The sequence below is a fragment of the Aulonocara sp. 'chitande type north' Nkhata Bay genome, linkage group LG15 (genome assembly GCF_057382095.1).
Source record: "Aulonocara sp. 'chitande type north' Nkhata Bay isolate Kocher_YH1m ecotype deep benthic linkage group LG15, A_spYH_male_GT1.1, whole genome shotgun sequence".
NCBI lineage: Eukaryota > Metazoa > Chordata > Actinopteri > Cichliformes > Cichlidae > Aulonocara > Aulonocara sp. 'chitande type north' Nkhata Bay.
In genome coordinates this window covers 39,433,857-39,458,492 of record NC_141358.1, presented here as the reverse complement: position 1 = coordinate 39,458,492, position 24,636 = coordinate 39,433,857, and the positions used below count along the sequence as shown (strand labels likewise).

The 24,636-nt window shown below is 39.5% G+C and overlaps 2 protein-coding genes across 4 annotated transcripts; both read right to left on the bottom strand.

The window, feature by feature from the left end:
* Positions 1-1,776: 1,776 nt before the first annotated feature.
* LOC147313659 (uncharacterized) lies at positions 1,777-13,220 on the bottom strand. Of its 3 annotated transcripts, none has more exons than XM_086263373.1 (3): positions 11,328-13,220; positions 9,454-10,706; positions 1,777-9,095 (listed from the first exon to the last, which is right to left on the bottom strand). In XM_086263373.1, the coding sequence occupies exons 1-3, from the start codon at positions 11,406-11,408 to the stop codon at positions 9,023-9,025; spliced, it is 1,407 nt and encodes a 468-aa protein (XP_086119499.1). In that variant the 5' UTR covers positions 11,409-13,220; the 3' UTR covers positions 1,777-9,022. The 3 variants fall into 3 exon arrangements, with proteins under 3 accessions (XP_086119499.1, XP_086119498.1, XP_086119500.1); XM_086263372.1 differs by having other exon boundaries at positions 1,777-7,193; XM_086263374.1 differs by having other exon boundaries at positions 1,777-6,311.
* Positions 13,221-17,443: 4,223 nt separating this feature from the next.
* On the bottom strand, positions 17,444-19,132 carry LOC147313658 (uncharacterized). The gene is made up of 3 exons (XM_086263375.1): positions 18,962-19,132; positions 17,590-18,241; positions 17,444-17,478 (listed from the first exon to the last, which is right to left on the bottom strand). Exons 1-2 carry the CDS (start codon positions 19,035-19,037, stop codon positions 17,634-17,636), a joined length of 684 nt encoding a protein of 227 aa, XP_086119501.1. The 5' UTR covers positions 19,038-19,132; the 3' UTR covers positions 17,444-17,478; positions 17,590-17,633.
* Positions 19,133-24,636: the final 5,504 nt, after the last annotated feature.

Genomic DNA, 24,636 nt, shown 5'->3' with positions numbered 1-24,636 from the left:
CAAGTCTACACAAGCAATCGATTATCTAGGATCGACCTGTTTTGACTTACTTTGCACGGCAACCAATCAAATGTTAGAGAAGCTGCATGGCAGCGTTAACCCCGCCCCCTGAGTTTGACGGGTGAGGCTGACAGATAAAATTATTTCATGGTGAGAGCCAGGCGCCAGGACTGCCAAAATGAAATAAATAAATATATCATTAAATAATTAATTAAATGTGTCAATAATTAATTAATTAAATGTGTCAATAATTAATTAAAATGTGAAATACATAAATAATTAATTAAATGTGTCAATAATTAATTAATTACATGTGTCATAACTATTTAATTAATTAATTCCAATTTTAATTAATTATTGCCACATTTAATTAATTATTTAATGGTGTATTTAATTAATTCATTATGGCAGTCCTGGCGTTCCATACAAAGGCCTTGACTGTAGCTGAAAGTTGAAGTTAAAAAAAAACAACAAACTCATGAACTCAAGCTCAATGCTACATTATGTGGAAACAGACTACTTTTTCCATTTGTATTTTTTTGAGCTCTTGCTGCAGTTAGGAGTTGTTTGTCTTTCAGTACTGCAGAGTAAAACTCTGAGCAAGACATATCATAATTTAGACTGACAATGAGCTCACTTCTAATTAATTCAGTAGAACATTTGTTCCGCACATCAGTCCACTTATTCTTCATAAGAGAGAAAATCCTCTCCTCAAACCCAGTGGAAGATGGGATGCTGAGTACAAAGGATACAACAGCCTGCATATTGGGGAGGTCAGCTGCCTGAAGAATTTCCATCCACTTCTCTGCTGTTCCCTTGGACTGCCACTTTTCCTTCTCCTGATGTTCTTTGGTGAGGTGCTTCAGAAGACTGGTTGCAGTGACACACTCTTCATAACTGTTGAAAACACGCAGTTCTTTGAATCTTTGGGCTGAAGGAAGGACAATACTCGGTGTATCAATGCTCAATCAACAATCATTTATTTCCATACAATTCAACAGTCAGAGCATTACAACGTCCGGACGGGAGAGATGCTACCAGAGGGTCAGGCACATGTCTCAAAATGGTGACGGGTTGCTCAGCTTTTTATAGTCTCTAGTGGCCCCCAGCTAGTCGTAAAAGCCAAAACATCACATTTTTTCTCTGTTACAGCGCCTAAGTTATGACCTCGGCAGTTGCTTCTCTGCTTTCTGTAAGGTGGGGGTGTGGAATGTGGTCTATCTATCTCCCCTGTCTTTAGACACAGAGTCTCCTGCTTACAACCTTCTCTTCATGATTCAACAATTAAGCATGTCAAGAAAACAGTGTAACACATTCCCAGCAGATCAAGGATACAGAGTGATGCACATTTATCTAATGAACTAATATGTGACTATATTCTGTTAACTCAAAAGTATAATGAGAACTAAACTACATACAGCTCACACACTCTATATTAAAGGGTATAATGTGATCTACAGCAGTATTCTAATTCAACTACTTTGATTACATATATAAGGTAACATAAAATAACAGAATAATTTAATAATTCCCCCTTTTGATCTCTGAAAGAGATCACTTACAACCTGCACTCCAGGGTCGCAAGGTCCAGGTTTTCTTGATCCTGAGGCCCTCTGTCCCCCTTTAACGGGTGGACCATATGGGGGATGACCTCTGTATTCACGCAGTTCAGATGCAAGCAAAGTTAGATTTACAACCATAACAGCAGTTACAGATGACACTCCCATCACTCCCCATTTTCCCACAGCTTTATTTTGGTACTCCAGTTTTCCACCCCCCTTTTAATGCCCCCTTATACCTTTCAAATGTACTTAGACTAGAACCTCTGTCTAAGGAGCTTTTAACCTTTATTTTTATTGCTGCAGCTACCAGTGTCTTCCAGTTGGGTGATTCTCAGCTTCTTTCTTCGACCTCCGGGGTTAGACCACCCTTTAGTCATTGCACAGTTCTGGGGATTATTCGGCCCTGAGTTCAAACAAAGATCTGTGTGTTTTGGGTTCACCGGCGTGTCCCCCTTTTTGCCAAGAGCCTCTTGAACCTCGTTGGTCTGGTGTTCCTGGTTTTCGCCAACCCCTTCATGGTTATTGCTGTGTTTGTGGGATCCATCTTCTCCAGGAGCCCAAACGTCATGACACTTGACCCCAGTTGCTGTCTCGGCAGTCCCTACATCTGTCCCTGCTGTGAAGGGTCCTCACATCTCCGGGTCCCCGTCTGGTGTCTGTTCCTTTCTCTGCAAGAGACATAAAACCAAAACACCTCTCTCCCTAGCCTTGATAATCTAATATTGTTATCCATTGTTCTTCTAATGATTCAAATTTGGTTTAAAATATTATGTTCAGGACTTATTCTAATCATAATCTATGTGTGTGTAAAAGAAATAAAAATTAGTGAACCCTTTCTAAGTCTAACACATTATAAGCTTAAGTTTTACCATAGCTAAATTATTAAACACAGAAATAACGTCATAAGATGTTCATAAAACCATTGTTTGATGTTCGGACTCAACTCCCCCTTCTTGACACACTCCCATGTGTCAATTCATTGGAGCTAGACACTTAAAAGAGAAGGTTAGTGACATCATATCTGGTAACTGGTCCATCCAGAGCTGTAACAGTTTGAAATGTACATACAACAAGCCAAACCACACCTTGGTCACACCAACCCTTTTCTGCCCCGAAGATGTCCAATGCCACCCTAGTATGGACTGTCAAAAGTGGCTTTAACGCTGACTATCCTGACAATCCATTTTATAACGTTTCCTGGTCAGATTTGCCAGTCTCTGCACCAGGGTTTTAAACTTTTCGCCATTTCCATTAGTTGTTATTTTTATTTAGTTTCGACTCCAGATTTTAAATTTTTACCAGTTGTAATTAGTTTTTACCAATTCTTTGCTAGTTTAGTGTAGTTTTTATTTTCTGAAAATCCTTAGTTTCAATTTAGTTTTATTTGTGTTTTGCAAAAATTAAGTGTAACAAAATCCCAGTTCCATCATATCAGTCATGCTCTTCTGGTTATCCTTGGGTGTTGAGACTAATAACTATTAACTCTTGCCGCACCGTGTGGTCCTAATTTTGGTTGGAGTGAATTGATAACCTTTTGAAGGCGATTGTTTCACACCTTTATTTAGATGTCCCAGTCCTGTTGTCTCGGGATACATCACGCTGCCTTATCTGGGGTTAGCTGTTTTCTGGGGATGCGGGTTGAGTGGGTGAGCTCTTCAAGGAGGGGGAGTGTGCTCCCCCTGATGAGGTCTTCTAGGTAAGCTAGGTTAACCTTCTTGTGTGAGCTTTTCAAGTGCACTTTAAGGTTAGTGGGACTTTTAGTTTTATAAATGTCCCTCATGACCCCCTGATGACCCAGTATTTCATTTTTGCACACTGTAGTACACATTTTAGTTTTTGCTTGTAGCTCGCATACTCTACTTGCCACTCCTCTAAGTCCTGATGTTTCTTAGAGAGGGCAACAGTACCTTTAAAATTATCTCACATGTGTGGGGGTGTGGCCTTGCCAATTGTTTTGCCCACCTTTTCAAAATGGCTGGCGTGCCCACAAGCACATTTCATGGAAAAAGAAAGGTAAGCTTGATATTTACATTTAAAATGTTTTGTTAAACTCAGATTTTTATTTTATTCTTTTTGCAAGTACCCCTCCTCGGTGGCGAGAAACTGTTGGTGTGGTCAAGTGGGTGCTCTGGAAACAAACGCTCAGGACAGAACAGTTATCAGTCATGTACTTCCTACAAATTTTGCATATGTTTTATTTCATATTGATCCTCTGAGTGTAATGGTACATTTTAATTTGAATTTATCCAAACTAAACACAATATTTTCTTTATTTACTTTGCTCTTGTTCTTTTTCAGTACCACATCCTATCAAATGTCCCTGTCGATTATATTCTACATTTAATAACTTACTATTTCAAGTGAGAACCTAAATCATGTGGACCAATGTTTATTATTGCATATCTCTATTCTGAATGTGGCCAGTCATTCATAGGTATTGTTCAATTTTGGCGATTTTCCTCTATAAAATTTAATTGACTTTTTACAGTGGCCTGCTATGGTTAATAATAACATATTCCAGTCATGAGTGATATCAATAGTTATCTCCACTGTAGCATTTGGCATTCCCAATAATATAACATGATACCTTAATCAAAACACAGCTACTATAGCACAGTTTTCTTAATGCAAACATCAGTAACTCAAAATCAGCAACCACAGTGTTAAGTCTGCAGTTCATACTTATGTGAAGCTAGAGTCTCCTCCTCCAGTCTCTCTTATCCTCCTGCTCCTGAAAAAACAAAACAAAACAAAGCGAAGCATCCACCCTTCTCTTGTCGGCTGGGTGAATTGTTTATGAATTGTTTATTGGCATTTACTAATCCTAAAGTGGGTGCAGTCATTGTCTCAGTATCAAGTTAGTCAAAACTTTTAGTCGTCAGTCCATCACAGTCCATTCACATGCATACCTCCATACACATTCATACCAGATGTTGCTGATAATGGAGTCTCCCGCGCAACCTATTCGAGCATCCATCACCAGCAAGATGACGTCATCATTTTAAAGGAAAACAATTCCTTGTTGTTTTTTGGGCCGGATTGACTCGGTGCAATCCTTTTAGACTCAGAACTTCTCAGTGTTCCCTATAAGTGAATTTCTCCCAAGCCAATTACAATCATGGAGAAGCACACTTTGCAACTGTTTACAGTAATAATATTTTATAGCGCTTTAAATTTCAATCTTTCAGGCCTTGTTTAAAGAGCTGATTGTTAAATCATGAACTCACAAAATATCAACATATCACCACCGGTGGATCACACCTCTCAGATGTTTTTTCTCCAGTGCACTGTAACAAAAACGAAAACAGACATAACCAACAAAATACTACTAAAATAACACAAACTAGGGCCCGTTGCAGACATGTCCAAGCATAAAACTATCCCTCTCTCGCTTACGAGAAAGAACACAAGCCAAAGCTCACTGATAAAATCAAGCTAGCGCTAAACAAAACCAAACAATCAACCAGAAATTCACAGGAACATTTTGCTTCCTGCCGGGACAATATTGTGTGGGAATGAGAACCTCAGGTGCCGTAACACCTTTTGTTCCTCCTTGAATTAAAACTCAATCACAGAAAATGCCGTACTCCAACCTAAACTTACACCATTAATTCATCATTTTCACTCTGTGCCACTGTTCCTCATCAGGGCTGTGTGAAGCACAGCAAAGAATTCAGTCAAGGCCTTGAGCCATAAACAGACATCACGCACAGACATTGTTTTCATAACCAAACCGTTTTAGAGCTTATTCCTAAAATCTACATAAATGCCCTCTGGGTGACATATAACACATTCTAAGTAATCAATGGAAATCAATGGCTCCTCATAAAAATTATGCATTGGGATGTTTGTGTGCAGCATTTTGCATATCAACATAAGCAAAGCATTCTTCATTGCATCAGCGTGTATGTGTGTGTGCGTGTGGATCACTCTTCATTGCACAAGCGTGTGCATGTGTATGTGTGTGCATCACTTCTCAGTGAATCAACATTCCCGTGTGTGTGTGTGTGTGTGTGTGTGTGTCATTTCTCACTCACTCAACGAGTGCGCGTGTTCATGTGTGTATTTCACTTCATTCTGAATCTGTGTGTTTGGAGACGTGTGTGTGTGTGTGTGTGTGTGTGTGTGTGTTCATCACTTTCCTGTTCTGGTGTTCTGGGTAAACCACGGCCTGAAGCATGCCCTGGGGTCCTGCCCCCCTGCTTTTTCAGTTTGTTTGCGACCATTGCTGCTGCTGCTGCTGCTCAAAATTCAGTCCATCCTGGTTCTGACCCCAATTGGGGCAGTCCTTTCTCCAGTGTCGATGTTCACCGCAGGTGAAACCTGCATCTTCTTCTGTGTTTTTGTCCATTCTGAGGTGCCTTCTGTCCTCAGTTACTCCTCTTGTCTCGGTCACGCCCTTTTTCGCCACCCGATCATCCGTGTTGGTCCATCACTGTCCTGCACAGTGTGAATGCAAAGTTATCAAGGTCAGCATTCTTTCGCTCGGCCTTACTTTTCATTCGGGCTTGGCGGGCGTCTCGTCACAGCTCTGTCAGCTGACGCAGTCTGGGAATTTTCCCCCGTGTAGTGAAACGGGCCTTAGGTTTAGTGCTCTCCGTCTCGGCTGCATGAGATCACATTCCTGCAGGTCTGTTGACATTCTCAGGTCGTTGTTGTGGGTCCAGCTGTTGCAGCATTTGGTCAGTGTCACGTATGGGGGAGAGCAGGAGTCCAGTCAGCCTCAGCTTTCAGGGCCGGCAAAGCAGCCTGTAATTAAATATGTATAGAAAAAACAAAAACAAAACAAAACAAAAACAAACAAAAAACAAAAACAAACGAACAGGAAAATGTTGTTGTGTTGGCTGTGTTATTCAGAGGGGAGGCAATGGGGCCAGGCCCTGTGTCAGCCTTCTCTCCCCCTTTTTTTGTTTTTTGTCTCCCGATATAATCAACTCCTAACCCACCAAGTTGACAGGACAACATGCACCTGTTAAAATTCTTAAGATCATGTTTAAAAACCCAAAAAAGGAATTTTCTTTCATTCAGTAATCACTTTTATTAATCAATCAACAGAAAACATGTCACAATTTGAATCTTTTAACCACTAAATTTGTTGTGTCTTGCCTGGTTGGTTAGACCAGTGTTCCTTTTTTTTTTTTTTTTTTTTTTTAGTTAAATTGTTGTCCTGCAACCCAGAGGGTTTCTTTGTCAGTAATGTATAGACTTCATCATTTAAGTATGTTAATTTTTCTTTGACCTTGCTGGAAAATCTTCACGTGTTCATGAGTGTAAGCTGTTTCTTCATTGCGTGTATGTGCATTTGTATAAAAGGAGGTTAATTTTATCTTTTCTCAAACTAGGCGTTACCTTAAAAGGAGCCTTTCTCTCAGATTTCTCTGCTTGTGTGTGTTTTTGTTTCACCTTTTTGTTGTGATGCTCCGGACGCCTTCCCAACCTCCACAAGTCCGTTGGCCCCAATTTTATGTGTTAAAACTTCTCTTAATTTCTCCTCTAATTCTCTCCTCGCTGCTGTCTTTTTCACAGCTGCTGATTCGTGCTGGGTGTGGTTCCCATTACCTATAATTTTGCTTCGGTCGCTGTGCTTGTGGGGGCAGTTGGTCCAGGTCCGCAGCTTCCTGTATTAACACACTAAGAGATTTATTTAATTTCATTTTCATCACTGTTAAACAGATAAGCAGGCAACCCGCCTACCTTGACAGCGTAAACTGTACGCCAGTCTCCCAACACATTCCTCTCTCTACTCCTCCATAATTCTCCACTGCACACCTCTTACTATCTCTCCTTTTTATTTTTATTACACCACAGAGTAATACACCCAATTATGCCCGTCTATCTCTATGTGGCTCCAAATTCCCTCTTTATTTTAATTTCACACTCGTCAGGGGACAGGCACACAACAATTTCAACCACTGAAACGAGGAATTCAACCTTTTTATATTTCTTTACTAATCTAGACTCAACGTTTGTTCGCAAAATGTGTCTTGTTCTAGTCCGGAATAAATGTGAACCCGTGATTACACGGCCGTTCCAGTGTTATTTCCGTAGCTATGCGGGGGCCCTCACCTCCCCAAGTCACCACCTCGGCACCCGGACAACGCCGGTCCTGGCCACGCGTCCACGGACAGGAGGGTCGCCACTCCTAGGGCAAAGTTCCACAGGTACACTAGGCATCAACCTTTGATCCTAAAATGTGTATTTGCTCTAATGTCCTCCTAATCAAACACATTAACCGTCACTGTCACTGTGTTCACGCTTCACACTCCACACAAAAAACACACTCAGAGCGCGCCTCACTCACACTCTCACTCAGTGCGCGCTTTACCCACAAGACAGCACCCAGAGCGCGCTTCGCAGCTTCACACACACTCTCTCACCCAGAGCGCGCTTTGACACTCACACACAACACTTTTCCTCAGCGGGAATTTTACACAGAAACCTCTGAGCTCAACTATTAGATCTTCTTAAAGCACACTGCACCATAGACCAAAATACCCCTTTCTCTGCGATTATGACCGCCACCACGGGGCAAAGTCGCATCATAAAAGTGATGCTTGCATCCCCGAAGTTATACCTGACATCATAAACCAGGTGTTGCTATTTACTTAAATTTTTACTTTGTATTATGGCCGCAGCCCTTTATACTCGACTGACGCCACAAACCACCGTCAAAACCTCTATCAAATGTACTAAAACTAGCACCAACCACTACTGCACTTCACGGCCGCACCACCGGAACACGCCGTATCATAAACCAAACCTACGGACGTGTTTCGCTCTCGCGTTGCCAGCGTCCAACTGCACCGTGAAGCCAGCATCTGCTTGTCCTTAAATCAACTTCTATTTCATAGCCGGCAAAAGCCAGGACATCACTGACACCATAAACAAAATAAACAAACCTCGACTTCAATGTACTGAACTAATGGCCGCGTCTTCAGAATAAATTCTAATGTATTATTGCTACAGAAGCCAGTATTAGACTAAATTAAATGTGGAAGGTAAAGTGGCTGCATCTAGTCCAACGTAGTATGTTATTAGTATCTCGGTAGAAGCAGATTACTGCAACTAGACCAACGTAGTATGTTATTAGTATCTCGGTAGAAGCAGTTTATTTAACACACTGGAATTCAGCCTCAACTTATGTTGTTAGTATCTTGCGCCAAAAACCAGACACCGACAAATTTACTGTGAAAATACATGTGACTCAGTGAACAGATTAATTTGGAAAGCCCAATATGCACATTTGGTATTTATAATACAACAGGCTGTGCTTACCTTTTTATTTTTGGACCGGTCCTCTGTTCACCTCGCCTCACGATCTCACCAAAGGTCAAATCTACACCTCCTCAGCACACCAAAGATCCGGGTCACACGGCACCAAGTTGTTGAAAACACGCAGTTCTTTGAATCTTTGGGCTGAAGGAAGGACAATACTCGGTGTATCAATGCTCAATCAACAATCATTTATTTCCAGCCACTCCACTGGTTGCAGTGACACACTCTTCATAACGCTCATCCATAGAGATGTTTAACCTGCCAATAGAGATGAGAAGTTGACCTAAATCCTAAGTGGTACATAGAACATTTACAGTGGTAAATAAATGGAAAAAATGTATTGTATATGTTTATAACGTTGTATAGCATTTAAACAATACAATAAGTATAGTTTATTTATTATGTATTTATCCATCCTTATATTAAGTATATGAACTCCTTCAATTTGTAAAATAGTGTATAAAAGATTGCATGCGTGTGTATATACACTCCAAACAAAGTTAATGATTATGGTTTTATTTATATATGTTATCTATCAATTGTATTTGTTTATTTTTAACCATCAATACTATTAAAACATGGTTTATCATTTCACTGCTAAATGTTTTATTCTTACCTGCCAGCCAGGTGAAGCCGTTCAATGATCTTCTCCATGTCATCAAAGGAAATCTTCCCAGATGCTAGAGAGAGGGGCTGCAGGTGGAAAAGCCAGTTTTCTTCTGAAAAGTCAAACCACTTCCAGACATAACTGATGGCAGTGTCTAGGAAGGCTGTAAACTCCTGCCTGGCACCATCAGCATCAGATGGCGAGAGATGCTGGAGCTTTTGTCTTGTTAGGTACCCGTAGAACCCATCATCTCTTCTCTGAATAAGTCTTGTCAGGAAACACTCCATGATGGAATAGAGGTCAACAGACGTGGTTACATTCTTCTCCAGTTTTTTCACCACTTCTTTAAACAGACACATGACATTATTACAGAAGAGGAGGTAGACTTCCACAATGTCTGCCTCTCCCTCAACTCCAGCAGCATCTTCTGTCAACTTCAGCAATTCCTTCAGGCGCCTTGGACATTCCTCACCAATGCTGATGAGATATGACTTCAGCGGGTCCCAGTTCTGCAGCAGGCGGGTGATTGCAGGGTTGAGTGACAGCCATCTCGTCACAACATGGCGCAGGATATCATGGAATTCAACGTCACAAAATTCACAGAACTCTTTCAGGGACTCTCTCCTTTTGGCAGAGGTGGAAAAGAAGCTGTATATCTTCAGGACAATATTTTCCACATCTACTGAGAGCTTGTCCAGGGCTTTTTTCACAGTGTTATGAACAATATGTGCATGGCAGTTGCCACGAAGGATCTCACTGTTGGTCTCTTTCAATTTTGTGAAGACTGAGTTGTGGATGCCATAATTTACATTTGCATTGTCAGCACTGAATGCAGAAACCTGATCTAAGGATAGCCCCACGTTTTCAAGAGAGCTTTGTATTATTTTTACTATTCCCTCTGCAGACTCATCTGGATTTTCAACAAAATCCAACATCTTGTTGACAACTCCAGCCTCTGGTGTAAAAAACTGCAAGGCCAAGGGAAACATCTTCCGATTTCCCTTGTTTGAAGCATCAGTGTGAAGAGAGAATGGGAGTGGAGTTGCACCACTTTTCAATTTTTTGATCACCTCTTCTATTGCCTTTGGAGACAGGACATCTGTGACAACTGCTTCAGCTTTCGTCCTCCCACAGGACATCTTTTTGGCAATACTGGAGTCATTCAGCATTCGTACAGTCAGTTTGAGTGCACAGTCACCCGAGTTATAACTTAAACCGTGCTTTACAGTGTGGTAGACATGGGTCACCTCTGCAGCAGTCACCTATAAAATAGAAATATATATATATATATATATATATATTACAGTATATCTGTATAGTTTGTGTAGTTTATCAACTGACTTTAAAGTATAAATTACGCATGCAACTTGTAAGAAATGGGTATGGTCATATATATGTATGTTTTCAATATAATGTGTATTCTTTATATATATTCAATTCAGTAATACTTTATTAATCCCAGAGGGAAATTAGGTGTTGTTGCAGCTCAGACTAATCAAGTCTTCAAAGAGTTGTTGAAGACCACAATCACTGTGGGAAGGAAGGATCTCTGCCTTGCCTTGAAACGGAAGTCTCTTCTGTGTCAATTTATTCGGGCTTTGTGGCTTCAGTTGAGGTATTATTTCAGCTTTTCTAATGCTAATCAGCTGCTCCAGTTTGTAAACCCACTTGTTCCCATGATTACGCATCATAACTCATCATCATTATTCATCTATGTATTACTTTTATGTATTAGTCATCTATTCATTGTAATCATCTATCCTTGTTTATTACACAAAACAAATTATATTATCAAACTTCTGGCCACACAGTGCTGATATTCATTGCACATGCCCATATTAACCTTAACCAGAGGGTTTAAAAAAACAACAATGTTTACATACCATATCTGCTTCTGCCGTGGCCTGGTGGACAACAAATTGGTCAAGGGTTCCTCTTTCTTTCACGCCCCTCATATTCATCATGTGCCCACAAGTAGAAGCATGCTGCTTAACGTCAGTCAGTCCACCATGGCAAATGGAAAAAGTGCGCCGGCACAATGTGCAGTGCGCTTTATACGTGTTATCGCGCACTTTTCCCAGCCAGTTGTTTTCATTTTCCCATTCCTCCCTGTATTTTTGCAACCTTTTTTTTTCTTTCTAGGAGGGGAACAAGCACTGTTGTTCAAAGGTGTACTGTCGTCCCAGAGTCGCGCCGCAGTGTCAGTGTTTGTCTCTCTGTTGGCCATGCTGATCATCTGTTGTCTTCCGGTATCTTCTCCCCACGCGACCTTTCCTCGACCAATTAGATAAGCGGTAATCTGAATTGTTATACTCGTGCTAAGTGTGCTGTCAGCTCATTGGTATCAGAGCAGGAGAGGGGCTGGGAATTATGTTTTCAAACAAAGCGTTAAATCCATTAACATTTATAGACTTTTTGTGATTCTCACTGTATTACGGGACAAAGTGCGTCCCTTATTAGCTCAATACCGGACGTGTACTTTTGTTTCTAAATACGGGACGATTCCGTATTTTAAGGGACGGTTGGCAACCCTACCTTTCAGGTAGGTGGACTTCTTAGCAGCGCGCCAGACAGCATCGCGGTAGATCCTGGATGTAAACTGAATGATGATTCCCCTGGGTTGGTTGTTGTTGGACCTCTTGGGACCGATGCGGTGGACGGTGTCAACGACGTCGGGGGATTTATCTTGCATCTCCGGTATGACTGATCTACAGACTTTGATTACCTCCTGCCGCACGTCCTGCTTGTCCCTCTCGGTCAGACCGTAGAGCTTCAGATTCCAACGCCGTGAATAGCTCTCCAGGTGAGAGATGCGCTTTTCCTGTGCTTCAGCGATTGCTTTATATTTTTCGAGCTGTGCCTCAACACTGACAACTCTGCTCTTCATATCATTTAACTCAGCACAGACAGCATCAAATGACTCCTTAACAGCTGTGATATGTTCAGTGTTCTCTTGGACAGCTTTTTTCATCTCGGAGATGGCTATGGAGTTGTCACTCACCATTTTTTCAAGTGTCTGACCTCGAGTTAATCAACATGGTAAGTGATGAGAGCTGGGAGAGAACCGTAGATGTCTCCGTATCCGCAACTTTTCTTAGCTTACCCGCGGGAGAGGCACGTGGAGTGATAGGGAGAGGGGGAAACTCTTCTTCCATCCGTGAATACTGAAGCGGTTCGGAAACTGCCTCCAAATAGTCGTGCATGGAGTCGATGAGAGTATTTTTAGTGTCGGCGGGCATCTCAGTAGCGAGAGAAGACTGAGCAGCTTGGCTAACATTAGCAAGCTTGCTAACGGAGCCGCTGTTAGCATGCAACTTCTTAGATTCGGTCTTTCTCTTCTCGGGTTTGCTCATTTTGGTTCACAAATAGATACCAAAATGAGAAGTAAAAGATGACTATTGCGTAGGCGTAAATAAAGTCTCTGTTCACTGTGTGTAATATATATTTTTAAAAAGACCAGGTTCGCAGAGCTCAGCGATATGTGACTGCTCAGAGCGCCATCTTGGGCTTTCCCCCCCCCCTCGAAGAGTCACGATTACGTTGACTATCAAAAGTCGACGCGTTGTTTGAAGCTTTGTAAGATCCCAAAAGACGCAGGAATAAGTAGCAGGATTTAAGAGTGTAATAACGGACTGAAACAGAAGATGGCAGCACTGCATGTACAAGGATGCCAGCTGCCGTTAAACCCCGAAGAAGAAGAAGCAGCTCTGTCCCAGAATTCATAGCGCAGCCCAGCTCAGTTTCCAACAATGGCGGCAGCTAGTTAGTTTTAATATTACTCTTATTATTCTTTATGGGTCACAAAATAAACGTTTCACATATTTTCAGGCGAGACTGTAGCTGTGTCAACCTCAAATATCTGCTCAGTTTATCAAGACCACATATTTTCAAAAGCGCTCCGACGTTTTCGGAGACGTCTGTTACCCACTAGCTCGATAGCGAGCCGGGGGCTAGGCTAACTAGAGCTGTGAGAACACCGGACTCCTGGCAAATCGTTTTCAAACCCACCGCAGTCTTTCGCTACTCAGGTTAAACATATATAGGTCACTTAGATAACTTAAAAATGTTATCGTTTGGCTTTTTTTTAGTATTTTATTTGTTCCTGAGTAAATCGGTTTGGCTGAGATTAAAGTTATAGTTTCTGTAAGCAAAGCAAAACTGTTTGTGTGAAAAACTGTAAAATATAATTTCCGTGTTCTGTAAAATATAATTTCAGTGTTCTTTTTACATTTCATAAGAGTAAAATCCTTGTAGGAGTAAATGTATCCAAGCTTCTGACAGATGTCACAGATGTTTAACTTATTGTTGTTTACTTGTAGTGTACAATAAATAATCAAAAACACAGGATTATTGTGCAATGCTTCATTACTCATTAATCTTACAAATGTTGAAAGGTAAAAGTGTTCAATAAAATCCTAAATATTGCAAAATGCTGTAAGAACTCTTCTTTTGCTGCTTTAGGTCACATCCCATTATATTGACTACTGTACACACACTACTTAATATTTAAGATACAAAAAATACTGGTTTCTGTGCATGCATCTGCAGTGAAGGTGTGTGTTGTTTTGCCATGCAGCTTTTACTTGCTTAGGCGCAGTCAAGCACTCTTCTTCATTTTGCCTACCATGAAGTCAAGCCAAAAAACAAAAAAAGAAAAACGATTTTTCTGGTATCTGAACTATAACAGTTCCCTGAACTACCTCTGATAGTGTCCTCATCATCATAACATTCCCTTTATTTATGATTAGTTATCTTTATCTTCAGAGGTCTGGGTGACAGTTTTAGTGTTTGCTTTAAATAACAAAAAACAACAAAAACTCAAAACAAAAACTTGAAATATATATATATTCTATATACATATATAGAGATGCTCACTCCTGATTGGACACTGAGCTGCACCACCTTCTCCTTCACTCCTCCACCTTGCTGTCCTCTGTGCTCTCTCTCCTCCATCTCCAGGGAATAAATCAGAGTCTGAGCACCAAACCTGTGGACTGTTAATCTGCAGATAAGAAGGAAAACACGCAGAATTCTCATGTTTGCCATTTTTCATACCGTATTACTATAGTATATTAGTTTACCAGTCCAACAGATTTATTTTCCCAAATGGATCATTTCAGCTTTTGCCACACTGGTCCACTTGATTGTCAAAGTGTATTAGCTCTTTATTATTTCTTTCTTTTCTTTACTTTGAAATTATTACAATCAGAACGGACAGGACTGGGGATGGGAAAGAGAAAGATGAAGAAAAGAGAAGTTGGGAAGATGCTCAACAGAAGGAGATGGAAAGCAAAAAGATAGGAGAAGAGAGACACAGAGAGAGAAGACACTAAAAATCTGTTTGATCACCTGCTGGAAAAATAAAAACAAGCAAAAAGAGAAAAACACAGTAGCGAAACCACAGCAAAAACCAACATAAGCACAAGTTATAGTAAATGATAAATATCTCCATCTCCCGGAAGGGGCCTGATCGAGCCACAGGGGCCATAAACTGACAGTTTATTTATAACTAGAAATAATAAAGCAGTTGACGTGTTTCAGGCTGTGACTTTTAGTATCTGTTGGTACTTCATCACTTTGAATAAGTGTAAGTCAACACCAGGCCGCACTTTCAGTCTTTCCATTAAACAAATGACCAACAATCCATTGTTTTCACCATTAAACAATAAAATATGCTTCTTGACTCCTTGATGCAGGTGCCCACCTACGACCTGGTTTATTAATACTAAGCTAAAGAGGAAAGCAACTCACTGTAGTTCTCACAGCTCAGGACAAGCAGACACCTGATGTTGAGTGACTGAATGGAACTAAAACAAGAATTCATAATTATGTTTGTCTGCCATGAACACGTGATGATAAAACTCTGCATATGCAGTCAGGAGACTGATGACCTGTGAAATGAGCTGTTAGAAATGTGCAGATATGTGTAAACATTGATCAGCATTTAACATCCAGGATGGAGCAAAACTTCTGACCTGCATGTATGAGAACCTTTAATCACATCATCTTTGTAGTGAAATAGCTGATGACTCATTAAACGTTTCCATGTAATTTATCCACAGTGAAAAATATTCACTTTGCTGGATCTGAAAATCACGTGTTCATTTCATTAGACACTAGCAATACCATTAAACTGGACCTTATCATTATCATATAGCACTAAATGTGAAACTGTGTCATATAACAATCTATATATGTAATATGTGTTTGCCTGAATCTTCCAGCACAAACAGAAAGACGAGCTGTTGTCTGAGTATCAACACAAGTACACACCAGAAATCGTTCAGTAAAGACAAATTTAATAAATGAAAGCTGGTGAGAGGGCCTTTGATGTTTCTCTTTGGATCATCCTGTTGTTTGTCTCCCAGTGTCGTTACTGCTCCTCTCCTTTCAAAGACAAACACCAAATAACACCAAATGAGAGTGAATCACTTCAGAAACACTCCTGGTTATTGTGAGCAAACGTCATAACATGATGAATGTATTTACCATTTTACTGAGGGAAAATCTTCTGTGTGGAGTTTCTTCTCATCTTGGCTCTTTTTCCTGACTTTTAGAAACAAGAGGCAGAAAAGAAAGAATAAAAGTTAAAACCTCAACAAGTTTTTTAATGTTTGGGATGTTTTAGAAACAACCTTAAACACTATTTACTACTTACCACTTTGTTCATTCTTGCTGACGTTCACTCTCCTCATCTTCTCTCTAAAGGACAAATGACAGAAAAGAGGGAATCAATTTAGTAACTTTATCAACCAGGTGAGCAGAATTTTAGATATTTATCAATATTCTGATTAAAAGCAGAGTGAATACTTATCTTCTTACGAGAAAGGGTTCAATCCGTCCTGTCTTAGGTCTTAATGTCACCTTGGCTCCTCTGTTTTCTCTGAAAAACAAAAGACAAATGGGAAGAAAAAAATTAGTAAATGATTTCAGCAACTAGAGGAAGTGTTCACTGAGGAGGAGCTGTCATAATAATATAAAATCAATATATACTTATCTTTTTTTTAATGACAGTTTACAGGGCACGCTGGCTTCGCTCCTCCCTCCGCTCCTCTCTGAAAGTTAACTGGATAAAGGATAATAACAATTAATAACATCATCAAAACAGACAAACCTGAAAGAATTGCTGATCAGAGCTGTGACAGAGTCACAGATTAGTTGGATGTATACTTATCTTTCACAATGAGAGCGTTTGCATAGACGTCTCTTCAGGTCTTTTTATTGTTTTCTCTCTGGAGAGGAAAGTGATGAGACTGATGAGGAAATACCAAATACAAAGACTGACAAAGGGAACTGAAAAAGTCTAACCAAAACCTATACTGGGGGAAAACTGTAGGAAACAGAACTACTGAGGCAAGGAAACACGAGGGGACGGAGACTAACACTCTGACAAGGGACAAAGGGAGACTGACACAATATTTACACACAGGAGGCTGATTATGGGAACTAAGGACACATAGAAACACAGCTGAACCGAATAAGAAATGAACAACAAGTCGAAACAAACTCTAATGACAGTTCAACCAGTTTCTAAACACAACAAATAACTTTCAGGATGTTTCAACAATGTGTAAAATGAGTTCTTATCTTTTTTTGTGAGAGGGCCTTCAATGTTTCTCTTTGGATCATCCTTCCATCCATTTCTTCTGCTTAACCATTGGAGCCATCCCAGCTGTTATGGGGCCAGAGGCGGGGGTATAACCTGGACAGGTCAGTCTAACACAGAGAAACAGACAACCATTCACACTCACATTCAACCTAACTGCATCTCTCTGGACTGTGGGATGAAGCTGGAGTACCTGGAGGGAACCACAAAGGCGCCAGGACTGTCTTGCTCTCAGATGACACCCGTTCACGCTGCTCTGAAGACCCTCAGTTGTCTTTGGATCAAATAACACCAAATGAGAGTGAATCACTTCAGAAACACTCCTGGTTATTGTGAGCAAACGTCATAACAAGATGAATATATTCACCATTTTACTGAGGGAAAATCTTCTGTGTGGTGTTTCTTTGCAGCGTGACTCTTTTGCCTGACTTTTAGAAACAAGAGGCAGAAAAGAAAGAATAAAAGTTAAAACCTCGACGATTTTCAAATATTTTAGGACATTCTTTTAGAAACAACCTTAAGCACTATTTACTACTTACCACTTTGTTCAGGCTTGCTGACGTTCGACATGCTTCACTGTATATTATAATCTCAAGCGCTTCCTTGCTTGAGTCGGGCTCCGGATGCTGCTCTCTTCCTCCGCCTTCCTCTTAGCACGCTCTGCCGACATATTTAGAAAACGGCAGAGCACCGAAGTGAGAACTCTGCCGTCCGCGCTGTAGTCTGTTACTCTCCAGCGGTTCTTCATCTCAGTGTCCTCTGTTTGGTAAACAGTGGAGATGACTCTGGTGACGGGGAGGCCGTCGACAGTCAGGGTGCGGACACAGTTCCTCCGATCTGCCTTCAGCACAGCAAGATCTGCTTTCTCTGGAAGAACTGGAGTCAGGAAGCGTGGATGAGAGCTGGAGCCCGCAGGCGGCAGCATCATGCCAGCTGGTGAGTCCGTAGGAGGAGAAGGAGTGGTGTTCTCTCTCTGGCTCTGCCTCACATTGACAAATGGTGTCGTCACCAGGTCCCGGTGGAACCATCCTTTAAAAGGTATGCAAGGAAAGTCCTTGGACCCAGTCACCAGGCTATGGTAAAGAGTGAGGACCAGGTGAGGCATGGAGTTCAGATGGCTCCTGCTCAGTTCACGGTTCCTCAAGTTAGTGACGACCATCTGAGGTGCAGTGACTGGACTCACCAGATCAGCTACGAGAAAGCAAAGCGTGCGTCTACGTTAATCATGTGATCACACAAATTAAAGCCTGGATTTAAATTGTCCAGACATGGCTTTACATCATCATAAGCTCTTCCACACACAAACAGTAAGAAGCTCCCAGCAGAACTCATTGTTTATGAAAGCCTTCACATTTTTCACCTGGTAAAAGTTTTCATGTGTGTAAGGCTGCGTGGATTTTCACTGAGGTTTTAATACGCATTCACATTAAGGAGTAATATCTTCATATTAGTTGAGCATCGATATTTTGAGGATAAAGCAGCTACATTTAGGTGAGAAACCTCCCACCTCCTTATTGCAGGCACACACTGTTTCAATCTCAAACTCATCCTGCGACTCTGTGAACTTTTAAAACTCCAGCTTCTCCAGCTTTACACATTCACAATCTATGAAACGTTCACGTATAACTCAGCGCCAGCGGCCCAAACATGTCAACTCAAACCCTCTACATGCAAAAACGGCCGCGCGCTGACGTCAGCGTCCTCCAACGCCTTAAGTCGTTAGCAATTAAAAAAAAACATGGCGCCATCTTTATAGCGTACTGGCACATGTTAAAATTGATGTTACTCAAGTATGAAACATCTCATCCTAAATGTTAACACTCATGAAGTCCTACTTCCAAACAATAAAAGACAAAAATCTAAGTTGTATTTGTTTGCTAGCACTCTGACATATTAGCCTGCTGTACTCACCATAGCGTTGATCTAACACCTCCTCAATGAAAAGGGAGAGCAGGTGCATCTCGCGACTCAAGTTTGAAGAAGTCATTTTGCAAATCCTTCTTGAAGATTTTCAAACGTTAGCTGTAGCTTGAAAAATCCGAGTTTTCACAGCACTAGTGGGAAAAAGCTCCTGTTTGCGCTCAAACGTGAAACCCGAATTCCACTTTTGCCTCCTGCTTTTATACCTGCACTCAAACACGTCATCATCACCATGACACCCAGGGTCACCGAAAATCAATTTTATTTATTTAAAATAAAGTTCGTCTAATTATCATAGTTTTTAAAATATATATATATTTCTCATTTTATTTTACTGCTTTATTCATCCTTTTTAAAAAATATATTGCCAAACTTTGTCGTTTTAATTCTTTAAAAAATCATTAATTCACCAGTTTACAAAAATGAAGATCGATATCTGAAATTTAAATGAATAAATAAATAATTACAATTGATAATGGGTTTTTAGCATTAAAGAATAGTTTTTCAGTGCGCTTTAAATGTTATCAGAGCCGATGTTGTGCCAAAAAGTGATCGCAGTCCAAAAAGTGATTTACGGTATTGAAACGTTTGTTTGTGTCATGACATTTGTAAACAGTTGATGTTTAAGGTGCAGTTCATGTGGAAGCCAGAGGAGGGTGGTGTTGTGCGCATAATACAAAGTGATGGCGAAACCTAAAAGACGGTGTCATGTCTGCTCCCTGAAGCAATCTCATAACAGTTTCAATCTATTTCAAGCCAGTTAGCACATTTCTGTTATGAAGTGCAATCATTTTTTGGCAGTAAACTTAAATCCTTTTATTATGAATATCACATTCTCAGATTTTCAAGAGAGACCAGACCAATAGGGCAGCAGAAATCACAAAAATATATAAATAACAGTTTTATAAAGATTAAAACAGTAAAAAAAAAATGACTGGAATGATTATGATGTATAACACAGAATATGTACAATAACAGAGTTATAAACACACCTAGAACACACGTGATACTTTTATTTCATCTATAACCTCTGTGCAAATTTTGTTGACTGCAAAGTGTTTATGAATATGTTTTTAAAAGCTGGTTATCTGACTGTCAGTTAATAGCAATTAAAAAGAAAGCTGATTTTTATTTTAAAAAACCCTGAAAACATCACACCTCTGAAGTAACACATTGTGATTCATGTACAAACAATACACAATTATTGTAGATTCTTCAAAGCCTCCTTATATTCAACACTTGGGTAGGTGGTGTTACACATGCCCTCACAGCACCGGCACATCAATCATCCTGTTTTCACCTTGTCACCTTCATTAAGCTGCTCTCTTTCTACAGAAGGCCCACCGCATGCATGGGGGGGGGAGGGGGGGATACCGTGGGCCAGGGCTGTGGCATCTAATGTCTGGTTGTCAGTGTCCTTTGGAAAAGCAAGTGATTGTCCTCAAATCAGATGTCCCAGCAGATTGATCTAGTTTGCCATGCCGGCAAAAGACCAATACATCAAGACAAACAGCCATTTATGCTTTTTACACAGACAGCCCATTTAACCAGGGAACTTGACACAATGTATTTTTTTTTCTATTTAACTAGAAGAATTGTTGTACCACACATTAAAGTTTCAAATCAGTGAAAAAGCAATCGTGCCAAAGAAATGCCATGTGTTTGTTTAAGATGACTGCAATTATGGTATTAACAGAAAACACACATCTCTGTCTCTTTTCTTTTCTGTTTAGTGTTTCACTTACCTTCTAAACTCACCAAGTACTTGCACAATCCTGAGGTTTTTAGAAAAGAACATCTCAGATTAAATAAGGAGGGGATACAGACATTAAAACTAACCTTTATTACTATGATACAAAACAATATTAATGAAGTTGTTAAAAGTGGTACTTCTTACACACACACACACACACACACACACACACACACACACACACAGCTCATTACAAGTGTTTAAAAGTTTGAGTTGTCTGAAAAACTAAAGAAAGAAAAAGACAAAAATGTTACAATACAAAAGTTGGAACTTTATTAACACACAGAAATACAAACTGATGGGTTGATAAATATCAAGAAGACAGTACATTTCACATAAAGACTGTGCATCATTTTAAGATGAAAAAATGCAATATGGGGTCAGCCAGAGGATTAATAATCAAAACTAAGGGATTCTGATATTAATACTGCACCGCCTCCAATCTCACTATAAGTTACATCTGTTGAACTGACTTCTTGCTAGCATTTCCAAGGAAGTCAAGATGAAAAAAATAAAACCTAAAAACAGAGGGTCCAATACATTTAACAGGAATTTGTCAAAAAGAACAACAAAAGTACTGACTGTTAATTTTTTATTTTTGACCCTGTAACTCAGTTATTAGTTTGAAAATAAACGTTTGTATGTCTTCAAAAAATACTGTAAAGCTGTTGACTCTTAGGGAGTCAGGAGCTACATGACAGATGTTATTTTGAATGACTTGGATATTTGCTGTTTACCAACCGTAAGTCTGCACAACAGAAATATTGTTCTGAAACACATTAAAATACACAAGTGAAAGATGATATCTGTAATTAGAGCTGCCACGATTAGTCGAAGAGTCACGATTTTTTTTTTAAACTTTATTTATCACATTTTAAACATACAGTCAAGTAAAACAGGGATCACATAAAAGATGACATTGTGGTAGTACAATGAGGAACAGAAAGAGTGACAAGGACAGTGAGACAAAAGTGAGTACAAAAAATAAAATAAATTAAGGGGAACATAAATAAACAAAAGTTTGCAAGAGCCAAAATCAAGTTAGCAGTTTCAATCGGTTATAGATGTTAACAGTCTTGAGAGCCTTAGTGTTTTTTGATGAGGAGATTGTCCTTATATATTGTGCAAGTTCCATTTTTAATCCAAGAAGTTCAGGCTTTCTGCCGAGGACTTTGCTTTTGTGTATATGAAATTTTGCCAAAAATAAAACCAAATTTATAAAGAAGAAAGCATCATTGTCCTTGTCTTTAAAATTATAATAGCCAAAGATAACATCCTTATAGTATAGTTGAAGATTAGGGAGAACAAAGTCAGTAATAAACTTGTGGAAATCCTTCCAGAATTTACACGTAAATTTACATGACCAAAACAGATGAGAAACTGTTTCAGGTTGCTCTTGACAGAAGGTACAATTTACATTTATTTCAGCCATAAATTTGGACAAATATTGTTTGGTAGGGTAAAACTTATGAATCGACTTAAAGGAAATCTCTTTAATTTTGTTTGTTAAGAAAAACCTTTGTGGTAAAGTCCAAACTTTTTTCCATTCAATATCTGTTACAAAATTGGCCCAATAAAATATGGCTGATGGAACAGAGACCATTGCATCCTGAAAGAGAGATCTTATTTTGGTATTTATAGACTTATGAGAGGAAGAGCAAACATTGCCAAGAGAAGAATGTAACACATCCGGGGGAGTGACCTGTAGTGGAGCACTGTGGGAGCATCTGTGTAACATGGACAGACCAGATGGGATGGCATCGAACACTATTGAGAATTCTTTAGGCGTTATCGGTACATCTCCTGAGGAACTCAGAGTCATTATAAAAGAGTCCATCTTCTCTATATAACTGACTAACCAAGATTATTCCATTATTAAACCAGTTATTTAAAAAAAAAGTTTTATTTTTATAAATAATATTGCAGTTATTCCAAATAAAACAGTTTTGTGGAGAGAAATTGTGTTTGTAAATCAGCGCCCATGCCAAAAGAATTTGTTGATGAAAGTGAGAAAGTTTCAGTGGTATTTTTGGAATACTGTAATTGCAGAGCAGTAGGAAGTTAAGGCCGTCTAAATGAGAGAACACATGATGTGAGATAAAGTTCCAGATAGAAGTGGGATTTCTTAAATACTTTTTAATCCAGTTTATTTTAAAGGTGTTGTTAAGAGCACCGAAATCAATAAAATTTATACCTCCTTTATCATATGAATTTAAAGCTACTGATTTATGCAAGTAGTGAGTTTTTTATTTTTCCATAAAAAATTGTATAATAATTTGTTAATTGACTTACAGGTTGTATTATCAACATGTAGTGACTGGGTAGCATAGGTTAGACGGGAGATACCTTCAGCCTTCGATAGCAGAACTCTACCCTTCAATGACAGGTCTCGCTGTAGCCAATGATTAAAGATTTTTTGGGATTTATCTATAATAGGAATGAAGTTTGTGGAGCATCTGGATTGCTCATTTTTTATTATTTGAATTCCAAGGTATCTTACAGAGTTTCTTACAGGTATTCCATGAATTGAAGTTGCTAAACAACTTTTAACTGGTAAAAGTTCACATTTATGCAGGTTGAGTGAAAGTCCGGAGGCTTTAGAGAATGGCTGTATATTGTTAATGGCCACTGAAACTTGCGAGGCGTCTCTGAGGAAGAGAGCTGTATCGTCTGCCAGCTGACTTATGAGTATTTCTCTGTTAGCAATGACCAGGCCTTTTAAAGAACTGAGTTTAATGTGTGAATTAAGGAGTTGCACAGAAAGAAGGAATAAATATACGGATAGGGGGCAACCCTGCCTCACTCCACGCTTTAGAGAGAATCTTGGGGAAATACCAGTGGCAAGCTTTATGGAGCTGTTACTATTGGAATACAGTGTCCGAACGGCATTACAGAAGGACTGACCAAACCCAAATTTATTTAAAGCAGTAAAAATAAACTCATGCTCTAAGGAGTCGAACGCCTTGTAGAAATCTAAAAAAAGAATAAGACTATCATCCTGTACAAGTTCTGGGTAATCTATTATGTCTAAAATTAATCTTATGTTGTTTGAGATATGACGATTCTGCATGAAACCAGACTGACTCTCATCAATAACTTGATCTAATACAGGTTTCATTCTATTAGCCAGAATTTGTGCCAATATCTTATAATCATTATTCAGTAAAGAGATTGGTCGCCAATTGTCTAAGAGCAAAGGATCCTTTCCTGGTTTTGGAATGAGGGTGATCAAACCTTGACATAAAGTGGGAGGGAGTGCACCTCTATCCATACTTTCCTTAAAAACTTCTAAAAGAAACGGGGCTAAACTGTCAGCGAACTGTTTGTAAAACTCGGCAGTAAGGCCGTCAGTTCCAGGTGATTTGTTAATCTTTAGATGTTTTATAGCATCTGCAACCTCAATCAAAGAAATTGATCTGTCGCAAAGCTGACTATCCTCCTCATTCAGCTGAGTAATTTTGTCTAAAGAATTTTAAAAAAAGTCAGACAACCTTCAGGGCAATAACTAGAAGAATAAAGTTTGCAATAAAAGTTTGAACAATATTTTGCTATGTGCTATTTGCTATGCTCATCTAACCTGTGCTGCAGGTCAACCAGTTCTATCTTATCAGATTCACTGAGGGTGTCTATTGGTTTGGAAGTAAGGCATGTGATCTTTTGTATCACTTGCGTCTCATCAGATCTTCTTTTTTTTGCTAAATCACTGCTATATTTTCTAAAGAATTTTCCAATTTCATATTTCAAAAGTTCCCAGTTACTACAAAATGTATTATTTGTGAGAGCTTTACTCCAATAAAGTTTAATGAATCTCTGAACTTCACAAATCACTTCTTTATGCTCAAGAATGGTACTATTTAACTTCCAGTAAGAGGTTTTAGTGATTAGGGAGGATGACAACGGGATCGATAAGCTA

Excerpts from the sequence above, each read along its gene's own strand:
- LOC147313659 (XM_086263372.1), bottom strand. The coding sequence starts at position 11,408 with ATGATGAATATGAGGGGCGTGAAAGAAAGAGGAACCCTTGACCAATTT. Across the intron at positions 10,707-11,327 it reads CCACGGCAGAAGCAGATATG|GTGACTGCTGCAGAGGTGAC; the intron begins GTATGTAAACAT and ends TCTATTTTATAG. Across the intron at positions 7,194-9,453 it reads CGGCTTCACCTGGCTGGCAG|TGTGTTAATACAGGAAGCTG; the intron begins GTAAGAATAAAA and ends TAAATCTCTTAG.
- LOC147313658 (XM_086263375.1), bottom strand. The coding sequence starts at position 19,037 with ATGACTTCTTCAAACTTGAGTCGCGAGATGCACCTGCTCTCCCTTTTC. Across the intron at positions 18,242-18,961 it reads GGTGTTAGATCAACGCTATG|CTGATCTGGTGAGTCCAGTC; the intron begins GTGAGTACAGCA and ends GCTTTCTCGTAG.